Source organism: Urocampus carinirostris, chromosome 4, assembly GCF_059441175.1.
Source record: "Urocampus carinirostris isolate Australia breed hairy pipefish chromosome 4, RoL_Ucar_1.0, whole genome shotgun sequence".
Lineage (NCBI taxonomy): Eukaryota > Metazoa > Chordata > Actinopteri > Syngnathiformes > Syngnathidae > Urocampus > Urocampus carinirostris.
This window is the reverse complement of record NC_142352.1, coordinates 49,566,959-49,591,092: the sequence shown is the minus strand read 5'-3', so window position 1 is coordinate 49,591,092 and position 24,134 is coordinate 49,566,959. Positions and strand designations below refer to the sequence as shown.

General features: G+C 40.6%; 1 protein-coding gene across 1 annotated transcript in view; it reads right to left on the bottom strand.

Moving 5' to 3' along the window:
• spata17 (spermatogenesis associated 17) overlaps positions 1 to 24,134 on the bottom strand; it is a 64,526-nt gene that overhangs the window by 18,061 nt on the left and 22,331 nt on the right. The window contains exons 6-7 of the mRNA XM_088333299.1: positions 9,791 to 9,914; positions 4,687 to 4,926 (exon numbers count right to left, since the gene is read on the bottom strand). Coding sequence (XP_088189425.1) covers positions 4,687 to 4,926; positions 9,791 to 9,914 — 364 coding nt within the window. The remainder of the gene's footprint in view (positions 1 to 4,686; positions 4,927 to 9,790; positions 9,915 to 24,134) is intronic.

The window sequence follows — 24,134 nt, the reverse complement described above, 5'->3', positions numbered from 1 at the left end:
TGAGGAGCGAATGTTGAAGAGGATCTACAGAGCAGAAGTCAATGGAAGGAGACCAAGAGGAAGGCAGTGATTGACGTGGATGGATGGTGTTATGAGTGCACTGCAGGAAAGAGGTCTAAATATAATGGAAGCTAGAGATCTTGTTGGTGATAGAAAGGAGTGGAGAGGTGTTGTGAAAGGATAGTGGGATTGTGGACGCGTTCTTAAGGATGGGCTGGGCACCCGTATGATGCGGCAGGGGTAAACCAGTGAAAGCTGTCCGGCCCTGCTGTTGAACAAAAGAGTGTGTTGTGTCACCCTGACCAGAGTGACATGGCCATTTCTGGTGTCCCATTTCATCTGGAGGGACGAAAGCATGACCAACTTAGGTGCCTAACTTGTTTAGGTGTTTAGGCAATTGGGTTGGCCATGGTCCCAAAAAGTTTGTGTGTGTTTTTTTGCTATTTTTTTCCCTTTTATTTTCTTTGTTATTGTATGTGTTTGTCTTGGTGTCGGTCACCCCTCTTTAGGGATTTGACCAAGGTAGATAGATAGATAGATAGATAAAATAACATGCTCTATAAAGATAAATAAAGAAGTTTAACTTCCCTTTGGAAGATGGGCTTCAAAAGTGGCCCAAAAAAAGCGATCCAACCATATTGAATGGATGCAGGAGATATTAAACAATAAAAATGTCAAAGTTCTTAGAGCGCTGGAGATACAATATAGAATGTTTAGACACGGACTACAGGGCTGGATGCTGGGTAAACTCCCACAGCGCCACACTCTGGTAGCGGCAGAAAGAAGCACTACAGTAGTGTCATGTACTTGGAAAAAGGTGCACACAATACAAAATCTAACTAACAGCAATGTCCGGAAATTTGTGACATCCCGGAAAAAAAATTCTGTATCTACCGTTTTTCGTAAGTCGAATTGTCGAAATTATTTGCGGAGGTGACCTTGTATGCTTTTAAAAAGACACGTTGATGGAGAAAGAGAAGGGGGCTTGTAGGCTCGGGGCAACTTGTCCTTGCCCCTATCGCCATGGGATCAGTGGCATGGCCTGACTACTTCCACAGCGCGCATCTCAACCTTATCCATCACCAACAGATAGTTATCGTGCTAGTTAGGGGTGAAGGGTTGTTGGAAGGAAGGAAGGAAGGAAGGAAGGAAGGAATGAAACAATCATATGTCTGCACTAATTAGATTGAAAACATAATTTCTAACAGTATATATGTGCCTTTTTCGCAATTAATTTAATGAAAAAAATCTCAATATCTGAGGTGATAAAGGTCAAACTGACTTTTACATTGAGTCTTTTGTTAATATTTGAATCAAACTACCATATATTCCTGACAATAAGGCAACCCTGATTGGAACACACCCTCAACATATTTCTTTAAGATGTGTTTTTGATATGTAAGCCAAAACCGACTTTTAGGTGCATGAAATTACAACTAAAGCAAGCGCTAGGGCTGCATTAAAATAAAACATTTAATAGAACATACTTAATAGCAAATCTCTTTTCACAACAGAATTAACTGGATTTATTGATATGTAAAAGCATTTCATTTTAATTATGCATTTTGATTTTATTTACAGTATTTCTGGTCCATAACGCGGATAAAGATAGAAGGTGCACGTTTGAAATTCCTTACAGCCCCGGGAATACTAATTGTCATTTTTATAGATATATGACTAAAAAATGCTTAGTTCAAAAAATAGAAACAATGGAAGCATAATTGTCAAGAAATGCACTTTCCCTGATGCGATTCTCAGCAGTCATGATTGCTAAACATGTTCTAACAGCTCCATTTTTAAAAACTCTATTACCAATATTTTATGTTGATAATGTCTGTGTATTTTCTTTACAGCCCCTTGATACCTTTTGTGATTAAGGGCTATAGAAATGAACATGACTTGACTTGGCTTAATTTAACTCAAAATAAAGCAAGCAAAAACAGTAAAAACGTATGTCATATGAGTTATTACAACACAAAAACATAAAAAACAATACATTGCCTGCTTTTTTATGACACTTGACCAATGCGCCGCGAACAAGAGGCACTTCAAAATTAAATATTCCTCTCGTTTCTGTACAGCAGTGTAGACTAAACCCTAATTTACATTATATAACATAACATAAAGTTATTGTATATTCTATGCAATACAAACATACCTAATTTTAGAGAGAAATTGAGTTTGAATTCCTCATATGAAAGTGCCCATATGTTATTATTATCAATTAATATATTTGGTTTAAATGTTATGGCTCATATTATTATGAATTTAATAATTCCTGTTGCATATATTATTAACGCTTTGAAAGGCAAATACATAACAAAATGTTTTACTAACGTTTCTGGTTTATTGTAAAAATTCTAAATGGAATTCCACAAAGTTTTGTGAAAAAAGAACTAAGTAATAAAATTATTTTGTGTCCGGTCAGCTTCCTTCAGGACTTCCCTGGAATATAAGGGCTGATTTATTTTGAAATAATTCCATTTTTTTGCCCCAGCAAGCTGTCTTTAAGCTCCATACAGATGAAGCAGTCACATCACCTAGAGTTTTAGGAGGGTAAAATCAAATGCCTGCACAACTATTATTACGCCCAAAAGTATTTGCACAGCATTGATGCACGTTAAAAATAACTAGAGGTAAGATCGGGCCTAAAAAATCCTACCCATCCTGCGAGTATAAAAGTCTGAACCTGCCAAAACCGGCCGATTCACTTGATTTGAGGGACTCGGCCCAGAGTAAACCCAAATATTTACTTCGCGGTCGAAGTAATCCCACAGCTTTAGTTAGGCCACATGCATGATTTGGCGCCAAAGTGTGTGTCTCTATTAAGGGCCAAGTCCCTCAAAACAAGTGTGCACTCCTAAGTGCAGCACCGAAATGAACACTTTGCTGTGAAGTGCCCATTTCCGTGAAGTGCAGCGAAATAAAACTTAAAGAAATTGCACGGAAAAGAAAATCATATTCCACATATTACATCTTGCAAATAGTAAAATATATACAGCCGAAAAGCAGAAATAAAGTTTGTAAAGCTTGTAAGCCATTGTCGAGTAGCGGAAATGACGTCTGACGTGAGGGACAAAGAGGTGGAAAGAGCAAGCCGTGTATCTTGGACTGTGACACTAAGGATGAAAATTTCTTTGGATGTAATGATTTGGAATAAAACTGATGATGTCCTTTATGATACAGTTATCTGAATAATTAAAATTTGCATATTCTCACGTCGAACAGCAGCACTGTTACTCAAGGAAAAGTACTGATACTTCAGAAAAATGCTACTCAAGAAGAAGTAAAAAGCGGTCATCTAAATATTTACTTGAGTAAAAGTAAGTGAATGCTGTGCACATTCTCCATGCAGGGAAAAAAATAACTGCGAGAAAGAAGCCCGGCTTGATTGATATTTTAAGCCCAAACCCAGCTCGAATTAGTGTTTTACTATTTTTCTCTATTGCTTTAATAAGTTTTATTTCTATGTTTCTCTCCTTTACCGTTTTAATTTTATGATTTTCTCTGTTTTCTTTTTTTGCTGTATTTTCGTCCCTTTTTAAGTCATTTTGTGCACACTATTACCTTATTTTCCGCACTATAAGGCGCACCGGGTTACAGGGCGCACCCCGAAAAAATCGTTTTTGGTCCTATTTTTGACATACATAAGACGCACCGGATTATAAGGCGCTACAATGGAAACGTCGACAAAACAGTCAGTTAGTTCAGTCCAACTTATTACCCCCTTAACATTCCCAAAGCTTGCAAAGACGCAAATACGAGTCGAGAACACGTGAGGATGCGGTGTCCGTACGATGTCACTCAAATGCATCGTTCCATCATTCGGAAGGTTAAAGTTTTGGGATTCAAGAAATGCCACACATTCCTTAGTTTCTATTTTCTTTTTCGCTCGCAACTTTACTGTGCATATGACAATAAACACTTGGAATTGAGTTGAATTTAAAAATAGACACTCCATTCCATCCATTATCTGCACCGCTTATCACAGAAACATCGAGTTCAGTCTGAAACAAGATACAGGGACAATATAAAACGCGGAGTAGCTCACCGAAGTCGTTGTGTTCATAATAATGTGCAGCCAATGTCACATTGACACATTGGTTAGCCAATGAAACGCCGGTAAATAAATCCCAGCATACACCGCGTACTACTTGGCTTCGGGTGAAAATCTAGTCGGCGGCTGCAAGTTAGTTGGAAAACTTAATGTTGATCCATAAATAAGGCGCACTGTATAATAAGGCGCATGGTCAGCTTTTGAAAAAAAAATAAAGGCTTTTAGGTGCGCCTTATAGTGCGGAAAATACGGTACATAATAACTAGTAATATATGGATTAAAGAAACAAAGACAAACTGAAGAGCCGCTTCGGAGACGAAAGAGCCAATTGTTTTAGTCAGCTGAGCCGAAAGTGCTACCTCTCTAATGAGAAACGGAATTCCCATCAGTACAACAAAGGGATATGCATGGAGGGGCTGCTCAATCTCTGGGCTGTATATGGCAAGAGAGTCTGTGCTTCAGTCCGCTGACATACACACTCAGAACTACATCCACTTGTCTTTGGGTGGGCAGAGTGTGTCCGTGGTTGGGCACTGCCCCAATCAAAACTGACACCCGCCCGGCCCCAACACTCCCCCAGTCAACAACAATGGACATTTGGTAGAGGACAGTTGTGAATGCCACTTTACCTTCTGTTTTGCATTGGCGATATCAGGCATGACAGACATGGGGGAACAGCAAAGCCTTCTGGTTTTGCTTCTCGGGGAATCGACAGTCCAATGGAAACTGGGGGCTGTTGGCGTTGCAGGTGTGAGAGGACCGCAATCCCTCGGGACTACCTTGGGGTTGGCCTGGTACTTGACCTGCCTCAGTAGTAACTCCATCTCATGGGGGACCAACCGGAATGGAGAGTTGAAGACCCCTGGCCGCTAAAGAAAAAATGGGAAAGTCTATTCAAGTCAAAAAGTTTTGCATTCCTTTGTATAAGTAAAGATGTTCCAAACTTCACATTGCAACAAATCAGCATTATAAATGAGCAGAACTACACACTTTTAGACACAATATTGAAAGTGAATTTGTAACAGAAGACCTCAGCAAAAATTATTCGCATCACAGTGATCCACTTGCACGCATGTTAATTAACAGACCAAAGCTTAGACTTGTAGGACTTTACTTTATATGCTAATAACGCCGCTTGCTATTTAGGACACTCAAAATGAGAAAAAGGCTTAAGTGAGGAAAAACAGGATGATTGCGTCTCGGCTATTTACAAATCAACATTTAGGGACTAGTTGATTAGAGAAGCTTTGTTTCATATTGACAGGGATTTAGTTTGTTTTTCAAAAACAATCTCCATTAACAAAAGCCGGACAATGGAAAATCTATAAATGTTAACAATAAGGACAGGACGGCGAAAGAGAGACCCCTCGCTACTTTGCACTTCGGTTATCGTTGGTTCACTGATTCACTGATTTTTAATTGAATTGTCTTTACCGCACTGATATCAATGTATTGTGCAATGTGTTCTGAGCAGACGGCACAGAGCAAATGCCATGATGGGGGCAGGTTAGGAAGGGCTTGTGAATAGGCATGACTGTGTGCGTAACTGTGATTGGCTGGTGTATGCTGTCAGTCAAACAGTGGGTGGGCACACAAGTCAACGTGTTCACCCAAAACCAACTAGGAAACAGGGGGGCTGTACATCGGACACTGTGGTTAGCAGCACAGGATCTCCGCAGGGGACCGTTCTCTCTCCGTTCCTATTCACTCTATATACATCGGACTTTAAGTACAACTCTGAGTCCTGCCATGTGCAAAAGTTTGCCGACGACACTGCGATCGTGGGATGTATCAGAAACGGGCAGGAGGAGGAGTACAGGAAATTGATTCAGGACTTTGTCCGATGGAGCGACGCAAACCACCTGCACCTAAACACCACCAAGACCAGAGAGATGGTGGTGGACTTCAGGAGAACCAGAACTCACCCGGTTCCTGTAACCATCAAGGGAGAATGTGTAGAATTTGTCCAGACCTACAAATACCTGGGTGTGCAGCTGGACAACAAACTGGACTGGACTGCCAACACAGAAGCTCTATGTAGGAAAGGGCAAAGCCGACTTTACTTCCTCAGAAGGCTGGCCTCCTTCAACATCTGCAAAAAGCTCCTGAAAATATTCTATGAGACAGTAGTGGCAAGCGCCCTCTTCTATGCGGCAGCGTGTTGGGGAGGCAGCGTCAAGAAGAAGGATGCCTCTCGTCTCAATAAACTGGCTAGGAAAGCGAGCTCTGTTGTGGGCAAAGAGCTGGACAGCCTAACAACAGTAGCTGAGAGACGAGCACTGAAAAAGCTGAGGTCAATCATGGACAATCCATCGCATCCACTACACAGCATTATCTCCAGACAGAAGAGCAGTTTCAGCGACAGACTGCTGTCACTGTCTTGTACTACGGACAGACTGAAGAGATCTTTTCTTCCTCATGCCATGAGGCTCTTTAACTCCACCCGGCAGAGTAAAGGCCCACATTAAACCACACCACCTACATTGGATATTACCGAATCTTACTGCAATATGTATTCTGTGTAGCACTATTTAGTTACTCTATATAACACGCTACAGTGGGCATTTGCACGTCACACTGGGTATTTGTATATTGTATTCTTTTGGCTTTATTATTGTACTGTTCTCAGCTCAGGGATGCTGCTGGAAATGTGAATTTCCCTTAGGGGATGAATAAAGTATCTATCTATCTATCTATCTATCTAGGAAGCATGGCGAACCCTAGCTTTTAGAGGCTCGTTCCAATGAAAACTAATTCATTAATTAAATCAGACTCTGAGGAAAGTCAGAAGAACGCAAAGAAACGGTGATCACAAGGCTGCAAGTCTGGCCGACTGCTACAGCTAGGCTAACAACTCTTTTAATCAACCCCTGCCAAGCCTGTATATCACCAACAGAAGATCCATTACACATGAAACGGATGACTTGGAGGTATACCTTGTGAGAAAACACTACATTAGTGACTTATATTTTAATCGCCATGAGACCTGACTCAACCCAAGGTCACCCGATTCTAGCGTGCAGCTAGCTAGCCATTCTTTAAATCGCTTTCTTGCACCGAAATCAGAAGCCCTCCAATTCTATTTTGCTTTTGTGTAATGACAATAAAGACCATAGATTCAAAGGCAATTCTGTGTTATGTGTTATTTGCTATTGTGTTACAGTCATATACTCTCATTTTGTAACACGCCATCTCGAAGTAAGTTTGACCATTGGGAGCTTTTATGAAGGTGTGACGCTACTTAGGGGATTTTCATTCTTTGTGAGAGGTTCTGGTCCCCATTAACCACAATAACAGAGGGATTACTATATTTTAAACACAAAAACAAAAACACCCAACCTCCTACAACCATGTCACATTCAACAAATACAAACTAAAAAACACAACTTAAATCCCACAGTAGCGATGAAATAGCTATAGGAAGAGCAATGATGTTGACCCTGGGACCACAACATCTCTGTCTCTGTCAGAGGGACTTGGAACCTTTCGGTAAGCTGTGGGTACACCGGCGTGTATTTTGTGAGTGTGAGGTCTGCGGTCCGGGGAGTGCGGAAGGATGAACTGTGTGGGAGAGCCATCTATTTAATGCTGACAAGGTCATAAGTATGGAGGGAAAAAAAAGCCCCCACCATATGCAGAAAAAGACAGCGTACCATATATATATATACATATATATATATATATATATATATATATATATATATACTGTATATATGGGGTCTATGGAGAGGAGAGGCCAATGTGGGATTGTGGGAGCAGTAAAACTTTTCATTATGAACTAAAAACCCAAATGTTAGATGTAAGGGCCCGGTCACACAGCCGTTTGCGTCTGTATCGCGGGTAAAATTTAGCGATTTTTTTTTTGTTGCCCGTGGTTGCCGGCGATGGAAAATGCGCAAAATTGGCCAACCCGCTGTTCATCCGTGGTATGCCCGCGAAACAGACGCCGGCGGCTGTTCCGCTTCCTCATCGCGTCAGTTCCACGTCCTTTTCGCGTGTGGACCACGGGTATAAAAGCTGCCGAGCCGGGCTGTAGAAATCATAACAGCTCAAGACACAGTCCCGTGAAGATCAAGATTTCAAGCGATGGCACCGAAGAAGAAGCCAATATGTTATTATTGTAATAGTTTTTCATTTTTATTTTATTATCTTGTTATGAAATGAAAAGAAATGTCAAGAAATAAAAATGGATTAAGACGAGGTCACTACGGTGACGGGGATCCATGTTCACCCCTTGACGTCTCGAGCATAACTGACGTGTGCTCGGCAAATCGCGCTGTATATACGCGGAGAAAGGCGTTTAACCATCACACGCGTTACACACGCTAATTCACGTGATAACACCGCAATACAGGCGCAGAACAAACCTGCTATGACCGTGCTCCACCTGCGATTACCCGCTAAAATTTTGCGTCCTACCCGCGTGTAACCACGCCCTGGCCGCGGCCGTAGCACGTCGTTCCGCGTCTGTACCGCGTCTTTACCTCGTGTGTACCACGTGTGCCGCCCGCGGTTACCCGTGGTCTAAAGTTTTGAGCAGCGCAAAACTTTTTCGCGCGGCCAACCGCGTGTGAATTTCTTGCCGCGTGTAAAGCACGGCTGTATCTCATCATCCAACAGCGTCTGCTTCACGGGCAGAAATTTCTGGTCATGATTCAGCCGCGATACAGACGCAAACGGCTGTGTGACCGGGCCCTAACAGGAGCTCAATAGTGTCACATTTGAAATACAGTAATCCTTTTTTTCACAGGTGTTGCGTTACAAAACGTTCCGCAATAGTCAAAACCCGCAAAGTAGAAACATTTATTTCTTGATTAAATATAAGTAATCTATAATCTATAAATCTGTAACAAAATATCAACTATCAACTGACCATAAGTGAAATGGTCTTTATTGTTATTATAAAAATGATTACAAGATTCAAGGGGTTCTCCTTTCAGTGTTAGAAAAAGCGATGGCAATGGTAATGTAAGTGCCGAAAAAAGAGTGAATCCATATTAATTGACAATAACACAACTAGATGAAAATAAAGTAAGCTTGTTTTGGGTGATGTAAGGTTTGTGGGATGTATTTTTAATTTTCATTTTTGTACTTTTCAAAAATTTTAATTCTTTTGTTGAATACCGTTTAAGTGAAAAAAGTACTAAAAGAGTAGAATAGATGAGTGTACAAAAAAGACAATGGAACCTCTGTTTGGTCTATCTGTTTTTAGTCTGCTTAATCTATTAAGGGTGTGCATTATAGGCCAGATCTGGCCTAAAAAAATCCAGCCTAAACAGATCTGGTCTCGCAGTTATTAAACCTGACCCAGCCTAAGCCCAACCAATCGACTTGTTTTAGGGAAAATAAAACGCAAAATTCAGTTTTTTTGTTTTTGAGGCCCGGGCTGGGTTCCTCTCTCACCGCCGATCGCACCACCAAGTACCTTGCCAAGCATGCTTAGCTCAGCTCAACGTGAGATGGGGACTAAATCCATCACGTGGGTTCTGCACCACATGACGCAAAGAAAAAAAAATCAAAGAATAAGTGGGTGGATTATTAGGAGAGAGAGAGAGAGAGAGAGAGAGAGAGAGAGAGAGAGAGAGAGAGAGAGAGAGAGAGAGAGAGAGAGAGAGAGAGAGAGAGAGAGAGAGAGAGAGAGAGAGAGAGAGAGAGAGAGAGAGAGAGAGAGAGTGAACCCGAACGTAATGATTGACATTTTAGTGTGGGTGCACGTGCGGGTCAGAGACATACCTGTTTTGTGCTAAGTAGGTGGTGCCATCTGTAAGCTTGGTAGAGTTTGGCTCTTTGGTCCTTCACTTTTTTCATACAGATACGCTCTCGCTTCTGGAGCTCTTCAAGCTCGTCCATCTCTTTCCTGAAAAAGAAAAAAAAAGAACAAACACCGAGGATTAAGCATTAATTGTAATTTCAAGGCAGATTCTTTTTTTATTGTTTTTTGATCAATTTGTTTTTAGATTTTATTTCACGATTATGAATATTGAGTCCCTAAAATTAAGTAAAACATCATATTTGGGACAATATTTGGCAGAAAATTTTGCTACTATTGTGTATTACTTTTTAGCAAAAAAACCAAATACAAATATTAAAACAATCTTGCATCTTATATTGTATCTTTTTGATAATTTATTATTATTAAAAAAAAATCAGAAAAATGACCTAATTACATTTTGTCATTCTAATTTTGTTTTTTTGTGAAATAATAATAATAATAATAATAATAATAATAATGTAGTATTTGTCATAATATGCATCACTAAGCTTCTTCCACTCATGCTGTTAGATCAGGAAATAGACAGCCAGAACCAGCAGGCTCAAGGACAGTATGTCAGGACTCTAAACACTCCCTCACGACCTCCAACCCTTCTGCCTTCTTCCAAATCATTGCAAAACTGCTCTATTTAGATTCTGGCTATACTTTGCACATCTTTAATTACATTTTTATTCTTTGATATACATATATTTTTCATCTCACTATTTGTTATTTGTAATGTATTTATTGCATGTTTACATGTGGGAAAGAAGAAGTCATTTCATCTGTGCTGTATGTTGTGCATAAAGCATACTTGACCATACAGTTGAAGTTTAGTTATTTTGTATTAGTGCGTTACTTTCAGAACATTTTACATTGCAATGTTAACATATTAACTATATTTTTCCCAAAAAGTAATTTACTAGAAAACACTTATTGGGAATTTCTTTTTGATGCAACATATCTTAATTCAGAATTAGATAAGTAAAAAAAACAAAAAAACGGGTTGAAATCATACTAATTGTTTCCTTTTTCAATTTCTTGGGGATTTAGTCACTTATAACTCTTTAAGGAAAATATTGTCGATATTTTTTTATTTCGTTAAATGATCCAGAAAATTCAAATTTCCACAAATCAATGTGAAAAACTGAGCACCTAGAGGACAATTAGACGTGGAGCGGTTCATGCAGCCTCGGGTGGTAATTCCCTGAAGTGTCCTTCAGATAAATGAAAAAGTGGACGATAATAAGAGGCTAGGACAGCGGCGGCACCGTGGGAGAAAAAACAAGAGGACTGGTTTGGGGGGGGTATTAGTGAGGGGGGTATAAGTGGGAGTATGATGAATATATTTCATCACAACAGCCAGGACAGGTCTGTTGGTGACATCTGTTAAACAAAGCTGCTTAAATGGGATGCATAAAAGCCCATGCACAGCAATTTAATCCGGCAATCACAAAACCCTCTTTTTACAAGGGGGTAATAACTTCAAAGAGGGAATTGGAAACAATTACTAAAACACTCATATCACAGTAATGTGAAAAGGGCCGCACGCACATAGAGCCAATCTATTTCCTCAAAATCAATCGCGGTAGGTGTCGACGTCTGCTCATCAACAATCTGTCGGTTTTAACTGCTTCCACTCCACTGTTCTGGCCAACTTATATTTTCAATTACAGACCTCAACAGACCAATCGGAATATTCTTATTGGGTCTGTAATGGCAGGTTAATACATTCTTCGTGGCATTTCAAAAGAAATCACAACATGGTTTCCCGCCACCGTTTGCTTTTACATTTCTTTCTCAGCATCTGATTAAATTACGGAATAAATGAAAATGCAGAAAATTACCCGCCCACAGGATTGTGCATAGGTGTGTGAGAGTGTGTGTGTTGAGGTGCTAAACTAAGTAGTTTAAGACTTTGCGAATGTTTATATATGACTGTGTGTTATATGCATACATATAGAGGTTGCTTGGCCTCCATTTGTTGCCAAGGCTAACGGGAATATCATTTATTAATGTGAGGTATAAAGTTTTTATTTACTCCGACGATAGCATAGTTGGCAAAATAATTTGATGCGCATACATAACTAGATACTGAAAGCATTTATGCACTACACTGTTTCTGTAAATGAAATACAGTGGTACCTCTTATGAGCACCTCTAAACACAAAGATTTCTATGTTTTTTTTTTCGTCTTTTTCTTATCTACCTAGCTATTTCGTTCTGTGTACATTGTTACAAAGAATGACAATACAAAGGAAATTATTATTATTATTATTATTATACACAGAAAAATCCAGTTCAAGAGCAGTCCTAAAGGCCACCACGAGAGACCGCTCAAGCCTAGTTACTGCTCGTAAATGCTTACTGCCAGCATGCTACCGACCGACCGACCTACCTACCTATCACAAAAACAAAGAAAAGAAAAAAGAAGCAAAAAATACAAAACAATTTGACTATGGGCAACCCAAATGCCCAAGCACTCAAACAAGTTAAGCACCTCGGCATCCAAGTTGGTCATGGTTTTCGTCCCTCCAGATGAAACGGGACACAAGTAAGCGGCCATGTCACTTGGGTCAGGGTGACACAACACACTCTTCTGTTCAACAGCAGGGCCCGACAGCTTTCACTGGTTTACCCATGCCGCATCATACAGGTGCCCTGCCCATCCCTTAGAACATGTCCAAACATCCCACTATCCTTTCACAACACCTTTCCACTTCTTCCTATCACCAACAAGAGCTCTAGCTTCCACTACATTTAAACATCTTTCCTCAAGTGCACTCATAACACTATCCATCCACGTCAATCGCGGACTTTCTCTTAGTCTCCTTCCATTTACTTCTGCTCTGTAGATCCTCTTCAACATTCGCTCCTCATCCATCCTCTCCACGTGTCCAAACCAACCGAGTACTCTCTCAGGCTCTCAGCCACACGCTTGCTCAATCCCACTACTACTCCAGTTCTGTTTCTCACAATTTTATTTCTCAATCTATCCAATCCTGTCACTCCTAACATACTCCTCAAACACTTATTCTCAAAAATATTTAATTTCCTTCTCAAATCTGCATTCAGGCTCCAGGTCTCTGGAACATACAACACAGTCGGCACAATCTTCCTTCCTTGATTCACTCTGTGGCTCACACTCCATTCCACCAACTGCAGCCACATCACAACCCAGGTTCCTAAAGCTTTAAACTTCTTCCAGCACCTTCCATCCTTTCACATGCACTGCTGTTCACATTAAAAACTCTTCAATGCTTCCAACAACTTTCCACCCACTCCATACATTACCATCACCTGCCAAAATGCCTCTCTATCAACTGTCATACGCCTTTTCCAAGTCCATGAAAGCCAAAGAAACATCCTTACCTTTTGCAAAATATTTCTCACACACCTGTCTTACTGCAAACACCTGATCCACACATCCCCTTCCTTTTCTGAAGCCACTCTGCTCCTCCATCACCACCTCATCTATTCTTCCTCTCACTCTCTTAATCAATACTCTTCCATACAGCTTACCCGGCACAGACAACTGTTACCTCTCAAATTGCTACTTTCATACGCATCACCTTTACCCTTTTACCATGACACTACACATGCACTACACCAATCAACAGAAACCACACCACTTAAAAAGCATACATTCAACAAGCGTACTAACCGGTCAATTATAGCCATGCCACCTTTCTTCAAGCATTCAGCAGTTAACCATCCAACCCAGGCGCCTTCCCCACTTTCATTTCTTTCACTGCCTCGTGCACTTCCCATGTTTCCACAGGCTTAACATTTAAATCACCCAACACAGGCATTCTCCCCATACCACCGACCATCTCGACTCTCACTTCTCTCACATCCTCCATATTTACCAAACCCTCAAAATACTGTGCCCATCTCGTCCTGACTGCACTACCACTAACCAGCAATCTACCATCCCTATCTTTCACTTTGTCTTCCTTTGAGACTCGCTCTCTTCTACTCCTAACTTCTTTTTAGATCACTTTTCTCCTTTTCCTCACAGTTCACTCCTATATTTTGACACCATTCATCATTTGCTTTCCTATTTGCTGGTTCCACAACAGCTTTTACCAACCTTTTCTTCACTTTATACCTTTTATACGCATCACCACTCTTATCTTGCAGCCACTCCTCAAATGCACATCTCTTTTCTGTCACAGCCGCTGAGACCTCATCTTTCCACCATTCACTTCCTTTCCTAATACCTCGACCAACTTTTTTCATTCCACACGCTTCTTTCCACTTTCGGATCTTCAACACTGCCTCTTTAAACCACCTCCATTCCATTTTCACACTTTCAACTTCTCTTCTACGAATCTGTTCATACTCTTCTCCTATCCACTCTTAAACTCTCTCTACTTTTCTGCCTTATTCAACTCTGACATTTTCACCTCTTCCCTCACACTCTTCCTATAACTAGCCCTCAATGATCCATTGATTCTCAGTTTTCCTTCCACCCCTATTTCGCACTTGCCACACAATCAGACACATCCTTCCTTGAACTCCTCTCTCTCCTCAGCACTTCTTTATGAACCAGGTCCATATGCACTCATAAACATCCATACTTCTCCACCCCACTTGAATCACACCCACATCAATATCAAAGATATCTCTTTCCTCTCCACCAGTTTTTCCTTTGCTTTTTCACTCATAAGCACAGCAACTCCTTCTCCAGCATGTCCACCCGTAACTCTAGACTTTTTACCATGCATACCTCCAAACTGTAATTCACCCTTTAGTTTCATCTTTGTTCCACTCAAGGCTAACTCATCAACCTTCCTTTTAGTTAGTCATCAACCTTCCGAACTCCTCTTTCTTCCACTCAGTCGCTTTACTTCCACATCCTCTCACATTTAGTGACCCCATAACTAGAATATGCATTATACACTGTGCTATACACTGTAACAGGGGACACATTTGGCCAATGTCATATATGAAGTAATGGTAAGTCGGATTCGTTCCCGGTGAGGGTTGGACTCCGCCAGGGCTGCCCTTTGTCACCGATTCTGTTCATAACTTTTATGTACAGAATTTCTAGGCGCAGCCTTGGTGGGGATGGAATCCGGTTTGGGGGCCTCACCATTGCGTCACTGCTTTTTGCAGATGCCGTGGTGCTGTTGGCTTCCTCAGGCCATGATCTTCAGCTCTCGCTGGAGCAATTTGCAGCCGAGTGTGAAGCGGCCGGGATGAGGATCAGCACCTCGAAGTCCGAGACCATGGTACTCAGTCGGAAAAAGGTGGCATACTCCCTCCGGGTTGGGGAGGAGATCTTGCCCCAAGTGGAAGAGTTAAAGTATCTTGGGGTCTTGTTCACGAGTGAGGGTGGGATGGAACGGGAGATCGACAGACGGGTCGGTGCAGCGTCTGCCGTCATTCGGACCCTGTACCGGTCCGTCGTAGTGTAGAGGGAGCTGAGCCGAAAGGCAAAGCTCTCGATCTACCGGTCGATCTACGTTCCTACCTCACCTATCATGACCGAAAGAACACGATCCCGGATACAAGTGGCCGAAATGAGTTTCCTCCGCAGGGTGTCTGGGTTCTCCCTTAGAGATAAGGTGAGAAGCTCAGTCATCCGGGAGGGACTCTGTGTGGAGCCACTGCTCCTCCGCATTGAGAGGAGCCAGTTGAGGTGGCTCGGGCATCTGATAAGGATGCCTCCTGGACGCCTTCCTCGCGAGGTGCATGTCCCACCGGCAGGAGGCCCCGGGGGCGACCCAGGACACGCTGGAGAGACTGTCTCTCGGCTGGCTTGGGAACGCCTCTGGATCCCGTCGGTTGAGCTGGAGGAGGTGGCTGGGGATAGGGACGTCTGGGCTTCCCTTTTCAGGCTGCTGCCCCCGCGACCCGACCTCGGATAAGCGGAAGATAATGGATGGATGGATGGATGGATGGATGAAGGCTACCATCCTGAAATTATTTTTTGCCATATTAAAATTGGTATACAGCATACGCAATGTGAAATGATAAAAAAAGTGACTGAAATAATGAGAAAACGGAAAAGTTGAGAGGTATGTGATTTTCTTGACTACTCCTTGCAATAAAGCCCCCCCCCTCTCCTCCGCAGCAAGCACACATATTCGTTTTAGTGTTCATAATAAACTCACTTATTTTTTTGTTAGTATCATTTTATTTTATTACTGTACTTTTCATGTTGAAGTACTATTTCAATGTCTTTTTAGTTAACAAGAAGATGTGTATTGGGTTCACTTGAATGTCTATTTAATTAATTAGATATGCTCTACCAGTTAAGTCAGGGGTCGGGAACCTATGGCTAGCGAGACAGATATGGCTCTTTTCATAAGTGCATATAGCTAGGAGATAAAATGCAACTTGTCCAACTATTTAGCGTTCATTTGTATGCATTTGGAGGACGGGACGGGGAGCGGACCATTTGTTTTAAATTGTTTTATATGAGGAAAACATTGCTTGTTACACGAGCAATTCAAGCTACAATCACCATCATGGAATGAAAAAAGTTTCTAAGAAGAGTTACCACTGTATACTGTTTCTTTAAATTAAATACTGTCGAATATTTTGCCCGAGTGTCGATATTCCTGCATAATGGTCAAAAGTTTTTTTTCCAATTTGTGTACAGGAATGAGCTAGAGTGTTTAAGTGTGTGTGTGTCAGCTGACCTTTGTTTCCCTGCCCCCAGCCCCGACGTTATTAATTGCTGTGTAGTGGACAAAAGCCAAACAGATTTGTAACGGCTGAAGGCACCTCGATCTGTGTCGACCCAACCAGCCGACAGAACATACAACCCTCATTAGCCCTGTTCGGCACGCTGCACATACACTCGCTCTGTGTGTGTGAATCTCTCAATATGTGAGTGAATGAATGAGTGGCAAATACGAAAACATTTTTCATTGGAGTTCCTGAAACAAAATCATTCTTCCGCTGTATTGATCTGTGATGCATCCTCATGAAAATTTCTAACTGAATTGTTGTTCCAACATGTAACATTACTCTGCTACTTATTGACTCATTAAATGCCATAACGCGTAGGTCGGGAGCCTATGGCTCGCGAAACATAAACGGCTTTTTTCCTGAGTACTTCTGGCTTGGAGACAAAATAGAACATGCACAATTACATACTTCATTGTTACGTGAAAAGCTGAATGTACAGGACAGTCTCAACGACAGTTTACAGTCAAGGCGCCACACCAACAGACCCCGTTTTTGTTGTATATCACTAAATGATCCTTCATATGGAAGCTCAATAAACAATCTACATTAATTGTTTAAACACTTCATGACAAAACCTCATAGAACTGTAAACACCCAAAACTCTGGCAATGTACCCAGAGCGATTTTATGTGGGTTAATGAGCGGACCTATACGCAGATTGCTTCTTCCCCTGCCCAGTGCCGTTGTCAGGTAAATACGTTTATGTCCTCGTTTGCATTATTTTGTGGCTTTTTTAATAAAAACTTTGATCGCACCTTGTTTTGAAACCTTTATTTAGGACAAATGTCACAGTCAAAATGAGTCTCAACACTAAAAAGCCCCAGTGTGTAATATTTGCCCACTAGATGGCATAGTTGTCTTATACGAACGAAAACCAGAGCCACAACAGGCAGCATGACGAAAGAAAAACATGGCGGTGACATTGGGTATGGATTCCACTATGTAAAAGTATTTCTCCACCTATGATCTTTTTTGAAAAATAAACGCTGGTATGATAGTTTTTGTATTTTTGCTTGGTATTAAAATGAATGTGATTTTTTTTTTTTTTTTAACGTAATGAAAGTTTATTTGTAACACAAGGAGGCACAAAATGTTACACACTAAGTTACTGTTGGAGGGAGACACATTTAAAGTGGTATATTAATATTTATATGGGACACAGGCTCCTGCATTATTATTTAATATATTTTATCGAATCACTAAATGTCACACAGTAAAATAAAATGTGCTGAAATATAAGCTTATGTCTGGAGAGCGGGTTTGGTGATTTTGTTAGTTTGATCTCAAAATATATGGTGTGGCTCACTCTATAAAAATATTTTAGCTTTTATGGCTTTTTGGGTCATAAAAGTTCCTGACCCCTGCCATAAATACATGTTCAAAAGTATTGTCCTTGAGTGCCAAAATGTTAAAATATCAAGCTCTGGGAATAACTTCAGCTTTGATCAGATCTTTGTCCACGCATCGAGGAAGCCAACAAATCCTAGTGTTGAGTCCTGCATCCAGCAGTTGAAAGAGGGGTGAAGATTTTCAAAGTATAGTTTTTTTGGTTGTTCTTAGTGTTTTAAAGCCCACATTGTTTAATTCTGTGTTTTTAAACTTGCGTGCCAACACATTTTATCCATGCATAAAAAATTTCCCATTGAAGTTTCTTTGCCTTCATCCATTGATCAGACAAGTAACTGTTACATTCATCCATGTAATTAGGCGGCAGCAGATTACTATCTTCTTTTCTTTTTATGTACGAATTATCGGCTAATAAGATACAGAATGCGATGTATATACTTATTTTGCTTGATGAAGCTGTTTGGAGGTGCTGTCCAGAATTTGAAAATGTTCTACTTGCTGACACCATCTTCTGGCATAAATCATCCTTTAGCCTCCGTCATGCTGTTCGTGCGGTGCGTGCAAGAATGTGCATTTCTTAGACGCGGTCAAATGTAATTTTCATTTTAATCTTTTTCGGGGTTTGTGTTTGTGTTTTGACTGTACTTGAAACAGTCCTTTTCTTACTTTCACCACTTTTATGCTACACTAACAGAAAACCACAAGCACAGGCATAAAATCACTCTCGACTAACCAACCTCCCCCTTTTAATCCAGCCTAATATGTTCCAAAGCAGGAACACCTTTGGTAAAAGAAAGATAATAGCGGATAGGCATAGTGAAAAAAAAAATTATATGGCTCTTTGAACTCAGGTGACCATTTTTAACACATATTTGAGTACTATGTGACTGCTGGTGAGAGACAGGAGGGTTAGGGTTGTTTAAGAAACTCCAAACCCCACCTTTATGATTGCACTGCAAAGCATTATGAAATACATAAAATAAAGCAGGGGTCAGCAACCTTTTTGGTGAGGAGTGCCACTTTCAAATTTCCCTGTAAATCAGTGTGCCACACCAAGATTAATGACTCGCACAACATTTTTTCATATCCAACTTAGCTGTGATTTTTTACTAGTCCAAATATACAACATGGATAGACATTGAAATCGTATAACTGACCTATTTATCTAGCACTATTCTTGTTCATCAATAAACTAAAAAATGAAAAGTGAGCAACGCATGGAAAAGCCTGTAGACATCCATAACTTCAACTTTTGACCACAACAATCAATCATTCTTCATCAACAATGAACTATAATTAAAAAAAAAAAACAGGTGATATGGACAGCTACAATACTATTCACCAATGAAATCTTAACGCAGAAAATATCAAATTGAAACACACACGCACACACACGCTTTCTGCCAACCCCTCCTCTTGGCGTTCAACACTTCTGGCTGACATGGGGATGTGTTTTATTCTTGTTTTTGATTGTCTATTTGTTAGGCAAGCCACCAAAAAAAACCTCAGAGCTCGAAAAGAAGGCTTCTTTAATATATTCGCATTAAGAAGAAGATTTTACGTGGTTTGCTATGCAGTGAGCAATGGCGTTTTTAGCAGTGACAATGGTTTTCAGGGTGTGTTTGTTCGCCGTACCTGGACACAGTGCGTTTTAATGTCTCCGCCTTGTCAGACTCGTCCTTGAATTTATGTTCATGATTCGTTACGTATTGACGTTTAACCCTTGATGTGGGAGGTACAACGCTCTCGAGGCATAATGCACTAACAGCACGGTCATTTTTTTGCACAAAGCCCCAGTCATTTGCCCACACTGGCTAAAAAGAACGACATTTTTTCGCTGGAGGAGCCGTCATGATTCATTCGTTTACCCCGCGCCTGTGTTACGTTGGCTGGGTTAAAACACGGATATCTCCTCCTCTCCTCGGCGCCGCACAGCGCACGCTTACGAACGGAGCAGAGGAGGAGGGGCGCGACCGTAAAGCCTCTAAACAACACGAAGCGCAACTGAAAATGTCTAAATTTCAGGTAAATGCTATCTATCTATCCATCTACCTTGGTCATATCCCTCAAGAGAGTGACCGACAGCAAGACAAACACAAAAAAATTTCAAGATGGCTACCATCCTAAAAGCACCTTAAATTCAATTTAGAGAAAGTTTTACAACTAAATCTGAACATCACATTGCTTTGTTGGCCCAGGAGGGTAATAATATTATTGCAAAAAAACGTTAAAAACATTAGCAATCAAATATTAAGTATAGTAGTATAAGTATTTTCCTGATTTCCAATTTTTAGACATCACATTTGTTTAACATATTGAATGCAGCATTTTTGGCTTCGTTTGGTTTTATTTTAAGGTATGAGATAGCTCCATGAGACATATTTTCAGAGTAAACCTTTTTCATGACCAAATATAAGCACTTTTTAAAGACTTTAAGACCCAAGATTCTATTTTTTCTAGTACTTCTACAAGAAAGAATCCAATGTGAATCATGTTTTCTGCAGACCTACAAATATGTCTGTGATTTACATCTCCCATTTTTGATCTCATGTATGCATTTATTAGGACCCTGAGTTAATCACGAATATATTTGTTTTTGAGATATTTTAAGTTGCAGGAAGTTATTCCCATTACAGCTCACTACTGGAAAATACATGGCCCATAATAAATGTCTATAGTTGATTCTTAATCTTTGCACTAATACAATTTTCATAGTGCTCTGTTTAGATGTCGCAATCACCTGCTGTATTGGCCGCGATAGGACAATCTAGTACAGACTAATACCAGCTGCAGTTTTTTTAAGAGGGGAAAAGAGCAGTGTCTGCATCATTTTTAAGCAGACATGTCCAGCATTTAGAAGTACTTCACCCAAAATTCAAGAACTTTCCAAACGTTACGAAGACAACATTGAAATTCAAGCATTTTTGAGGATTTCAAACACCTTTATGAGCCCTGTATTTTAGACACTTTTGACTTTGAAGGTTTGCATAAATCATAACTCCTGATATAATTCATAGAACAGGAAAAAAAATACAGCCCAGGACTGAAACCGTGAAAGGAGTAGCAAAACGAGCTTACTTAAGCGGTTTCAAATATCAAAAACTAGACTTGATGTGACCCAGGTCTGTTCACTTATTCAATGGCTAATATAGAACAGCTAAATTTTCCACCTCAACCTTAATAATTTACCTCTTGGTTCAGTTTAGGGGAGTCAAGAGGCTGATGGGATATCAGAGATTGAGGAATTACGGGACGGCGGGCCACACTTGCGGTCATCCAGGCCGGCAACAGTGCAACTAAATGGCCGAGTTTTAAATATTTAATGGGGATGTGACCTGATTGGCTGCTTTAATTGTTACATTTAAATGATTGAATAGAAGGCAAGGAACAGGAAAAGCTATCACACAATCGATTGAAAACAACGACAAGCTCAATATATTGAGCTTTTTAACGCCCACTTTCTGTTTAAGATACTCAAAAATGGGCCATTTCCTTCTTTAAAGTTTAATAATAATATCATAGTACAATCCATCATTTTTTTCCTTTAAAAAGTTAAATCATTCTCACATCGTCCTCATGTCCCTCTATTGTTTTTTTCCCCTCAAAAGTAATTTTCTTAAGAGTCAAGGAGAGCACAGGAGCCAGATTATGCTACACCGCACACACACACACACACACACACAGGCTCAATATACAAATCCAATCAAACTGAGGGAGTGAACTTGTCCCCACCCAAACTGGATCAGAACGAAGTGGCAAAAGAAAGAGTGACGCATAGACGCGGGGATTGTTGGGAGTGTAGGTCCCACTCCGGCGTAGCGGCTCGCCTTTCATCAATGTCCTTGAGAGGGACACGGGAAAGGGAGCGACCAAGACGGCTGGAGAAAAGAGAGACGGAAGAAGTCGCTGCAGGATGTGAGACGCCACAGAGGAGGAGAATAAATAACCCCAGACCACACTGTCTGCACATTTCTTCTAGTTGAAATAAGTTTCAAATGTTCCTGTGTTGTTGCGGGATCATAGGGAGAATATTTATCAGATGATAGCAGTAATAATTACCCAGCTGTTTATAGCAGATAGAGGAATAATTCATTCAGCCAACAGCCCGTGTTGGAGGCGGCGGCGATGACTCCAGCACATTTAGTAAATATGCAAAACAGCCTTGCTCTGCTTTCCTAATTGCCCCCATTGTCCCACCGTGTGCCCTTATTAAAGCCTGGGAACTTTAAGTGTCTCGCTGACAAAGTGATAAATTGTTGGGGTGCGCAGGAAAACTAAGGCAGAGTGCGGACTGCGCTGGGGTCTTGACTTCATTAGGCTATGTAGAAAGAGAGGGAGGATGAATGGGGATGCGCTCAACTGATGGCGCCGGAGGTAAGGGGACGATACAGACAAAGCAAAATTGGGAAAAGAAGAATAAAGAGATGCGGGCTGGGGGATTAAAAAGTGGTGTTTAAAGACCGGACAAGGAAAAGTTGAGATAAATATTTTCTTGCCTAGTCCACCTTAAACACCTTTATTATAGTTAAATTCAAGCACTTTTTAAGCACTTTTCCAATTTCTCTATTACCATCAAAAGAAAAAAATCCAGTGTGAATCATATATTTTGCAGGGCGACACATATACTGTATATTTGATTTACATATCCAATGTTCAATCTTGCATGTGCATTAATGTATTTTTTAGATCTTGAGTAAATCACAATTATATTTATTTTGAGACATTTCACTTCTCCTTTCTCTCTCAGTTTAGGTGTTGGGTAAAAATGAAATAGGTACCTTACTTTTTTAGTTGAAGGAAGTACTTTCCAGTGCAATTTTCCACTGAAAAAGGCTTCCTTTTTCACATGGCCCATAATAAATGTCCATAGTTGATACATAATCCTTGCACGAATACATATTTAATATTAACCTGTTTATGTGTAGGATGCGCCTGATCTCTTGTTTGCGACCCGTAGGGGGAAATGGCCTGTCATTGGACAAAGCCATACGACAAAGCCATTCAAAATAATGCCAGGCACAGTTAATCACAAGGGAAGAAGAAATGCAACGGAAAAGCCACCAGCAAGTAGTATAGGTGTCATTTTTAAGAAAATGTTTTGAGAAACATAGCAACAGTTTCAATCATTTACAAGCACTTAGAATAGAATAGAATGGAGTTTACATTTATTGTCATTCTTTGTAACGATGCACACAGGATGAAATGTCGATACACCTGACCCGTACAGTTAAACTGTAGCGAGGCAATGCAGCCGCAGCCAAACAGGGCGCAGCCATTTTAGTCATTAGGTGACCAAACCCCCAATTTCAACCCTTAATGCCGAGCGCCAAGCAGGGAGGCAATGAGTACCAATGTTGTAAGTCTTAGGTAGGACTCGGCCGAGGCTTGAACCGGCGACCACCCAGTCCCGGAGCGGGCGCCCTACCATCTAGGCTACCGAGCTGGTACCAGGACTCGCAATACATTAGGAAACAGGAAAGGGGATAGGGGTGGAGGTGAAGAGTGATTTTATGTTCGTCCCAGGGTTTTTTTTGATGTTGTGGACACCAGCTCGAAATTATTTAAAATTAGCACTCATTCAAGATCCCCGAATCTATGTGACTGACCCAAGAGGTTTCACTGTCTTGATTTTAGATTTTCTAGTACTAATATGATGGATATATGTAATAATAACCTCATAATATTGCATAAAAACAAAATGACCTAAAATTATTTGGTCAACAACATAACTCCTTTTTTCTTTTTCTCTGTTACAGCACCTTCTGTGTAAATCAATTCACTCAGCATTCATTTTGCCAAAATACTAGGGTCATAGTTGTAGAGACGCATGTTGCTTTGACATGTCCTCAAAATACCAATCACAATATATAGGGCATTTATACATATATATATATATATATATATATATATATATATATATATATATATATATATATATATAAGTCTGAAATGAATTAAGTCAGCGCGAGAACATCAGTATCCCAAACAATACACAGCCGACCGGCCGGCTTTGAATAAGACAATTAGTCCAACTTTGAATAATTCACTGACAGTATCTGAAGGACGTACAGCCTCATAAAGGAAAGGAGCATGCTGGTGGATTAAAGACCAGAACGGGATGACTGATCAGGTAGCTAACGGCTCCACCGCAAGCGGGATGTTTCAAATGATTGCATTAATTGCGACCTCGGTGGTGCAAAATAAACATGTGATTAACTGGAGAAAAAAACAGATGAGGGAGTGGCTTTGCAGATGCAGCCTAGTGTTTAGTTC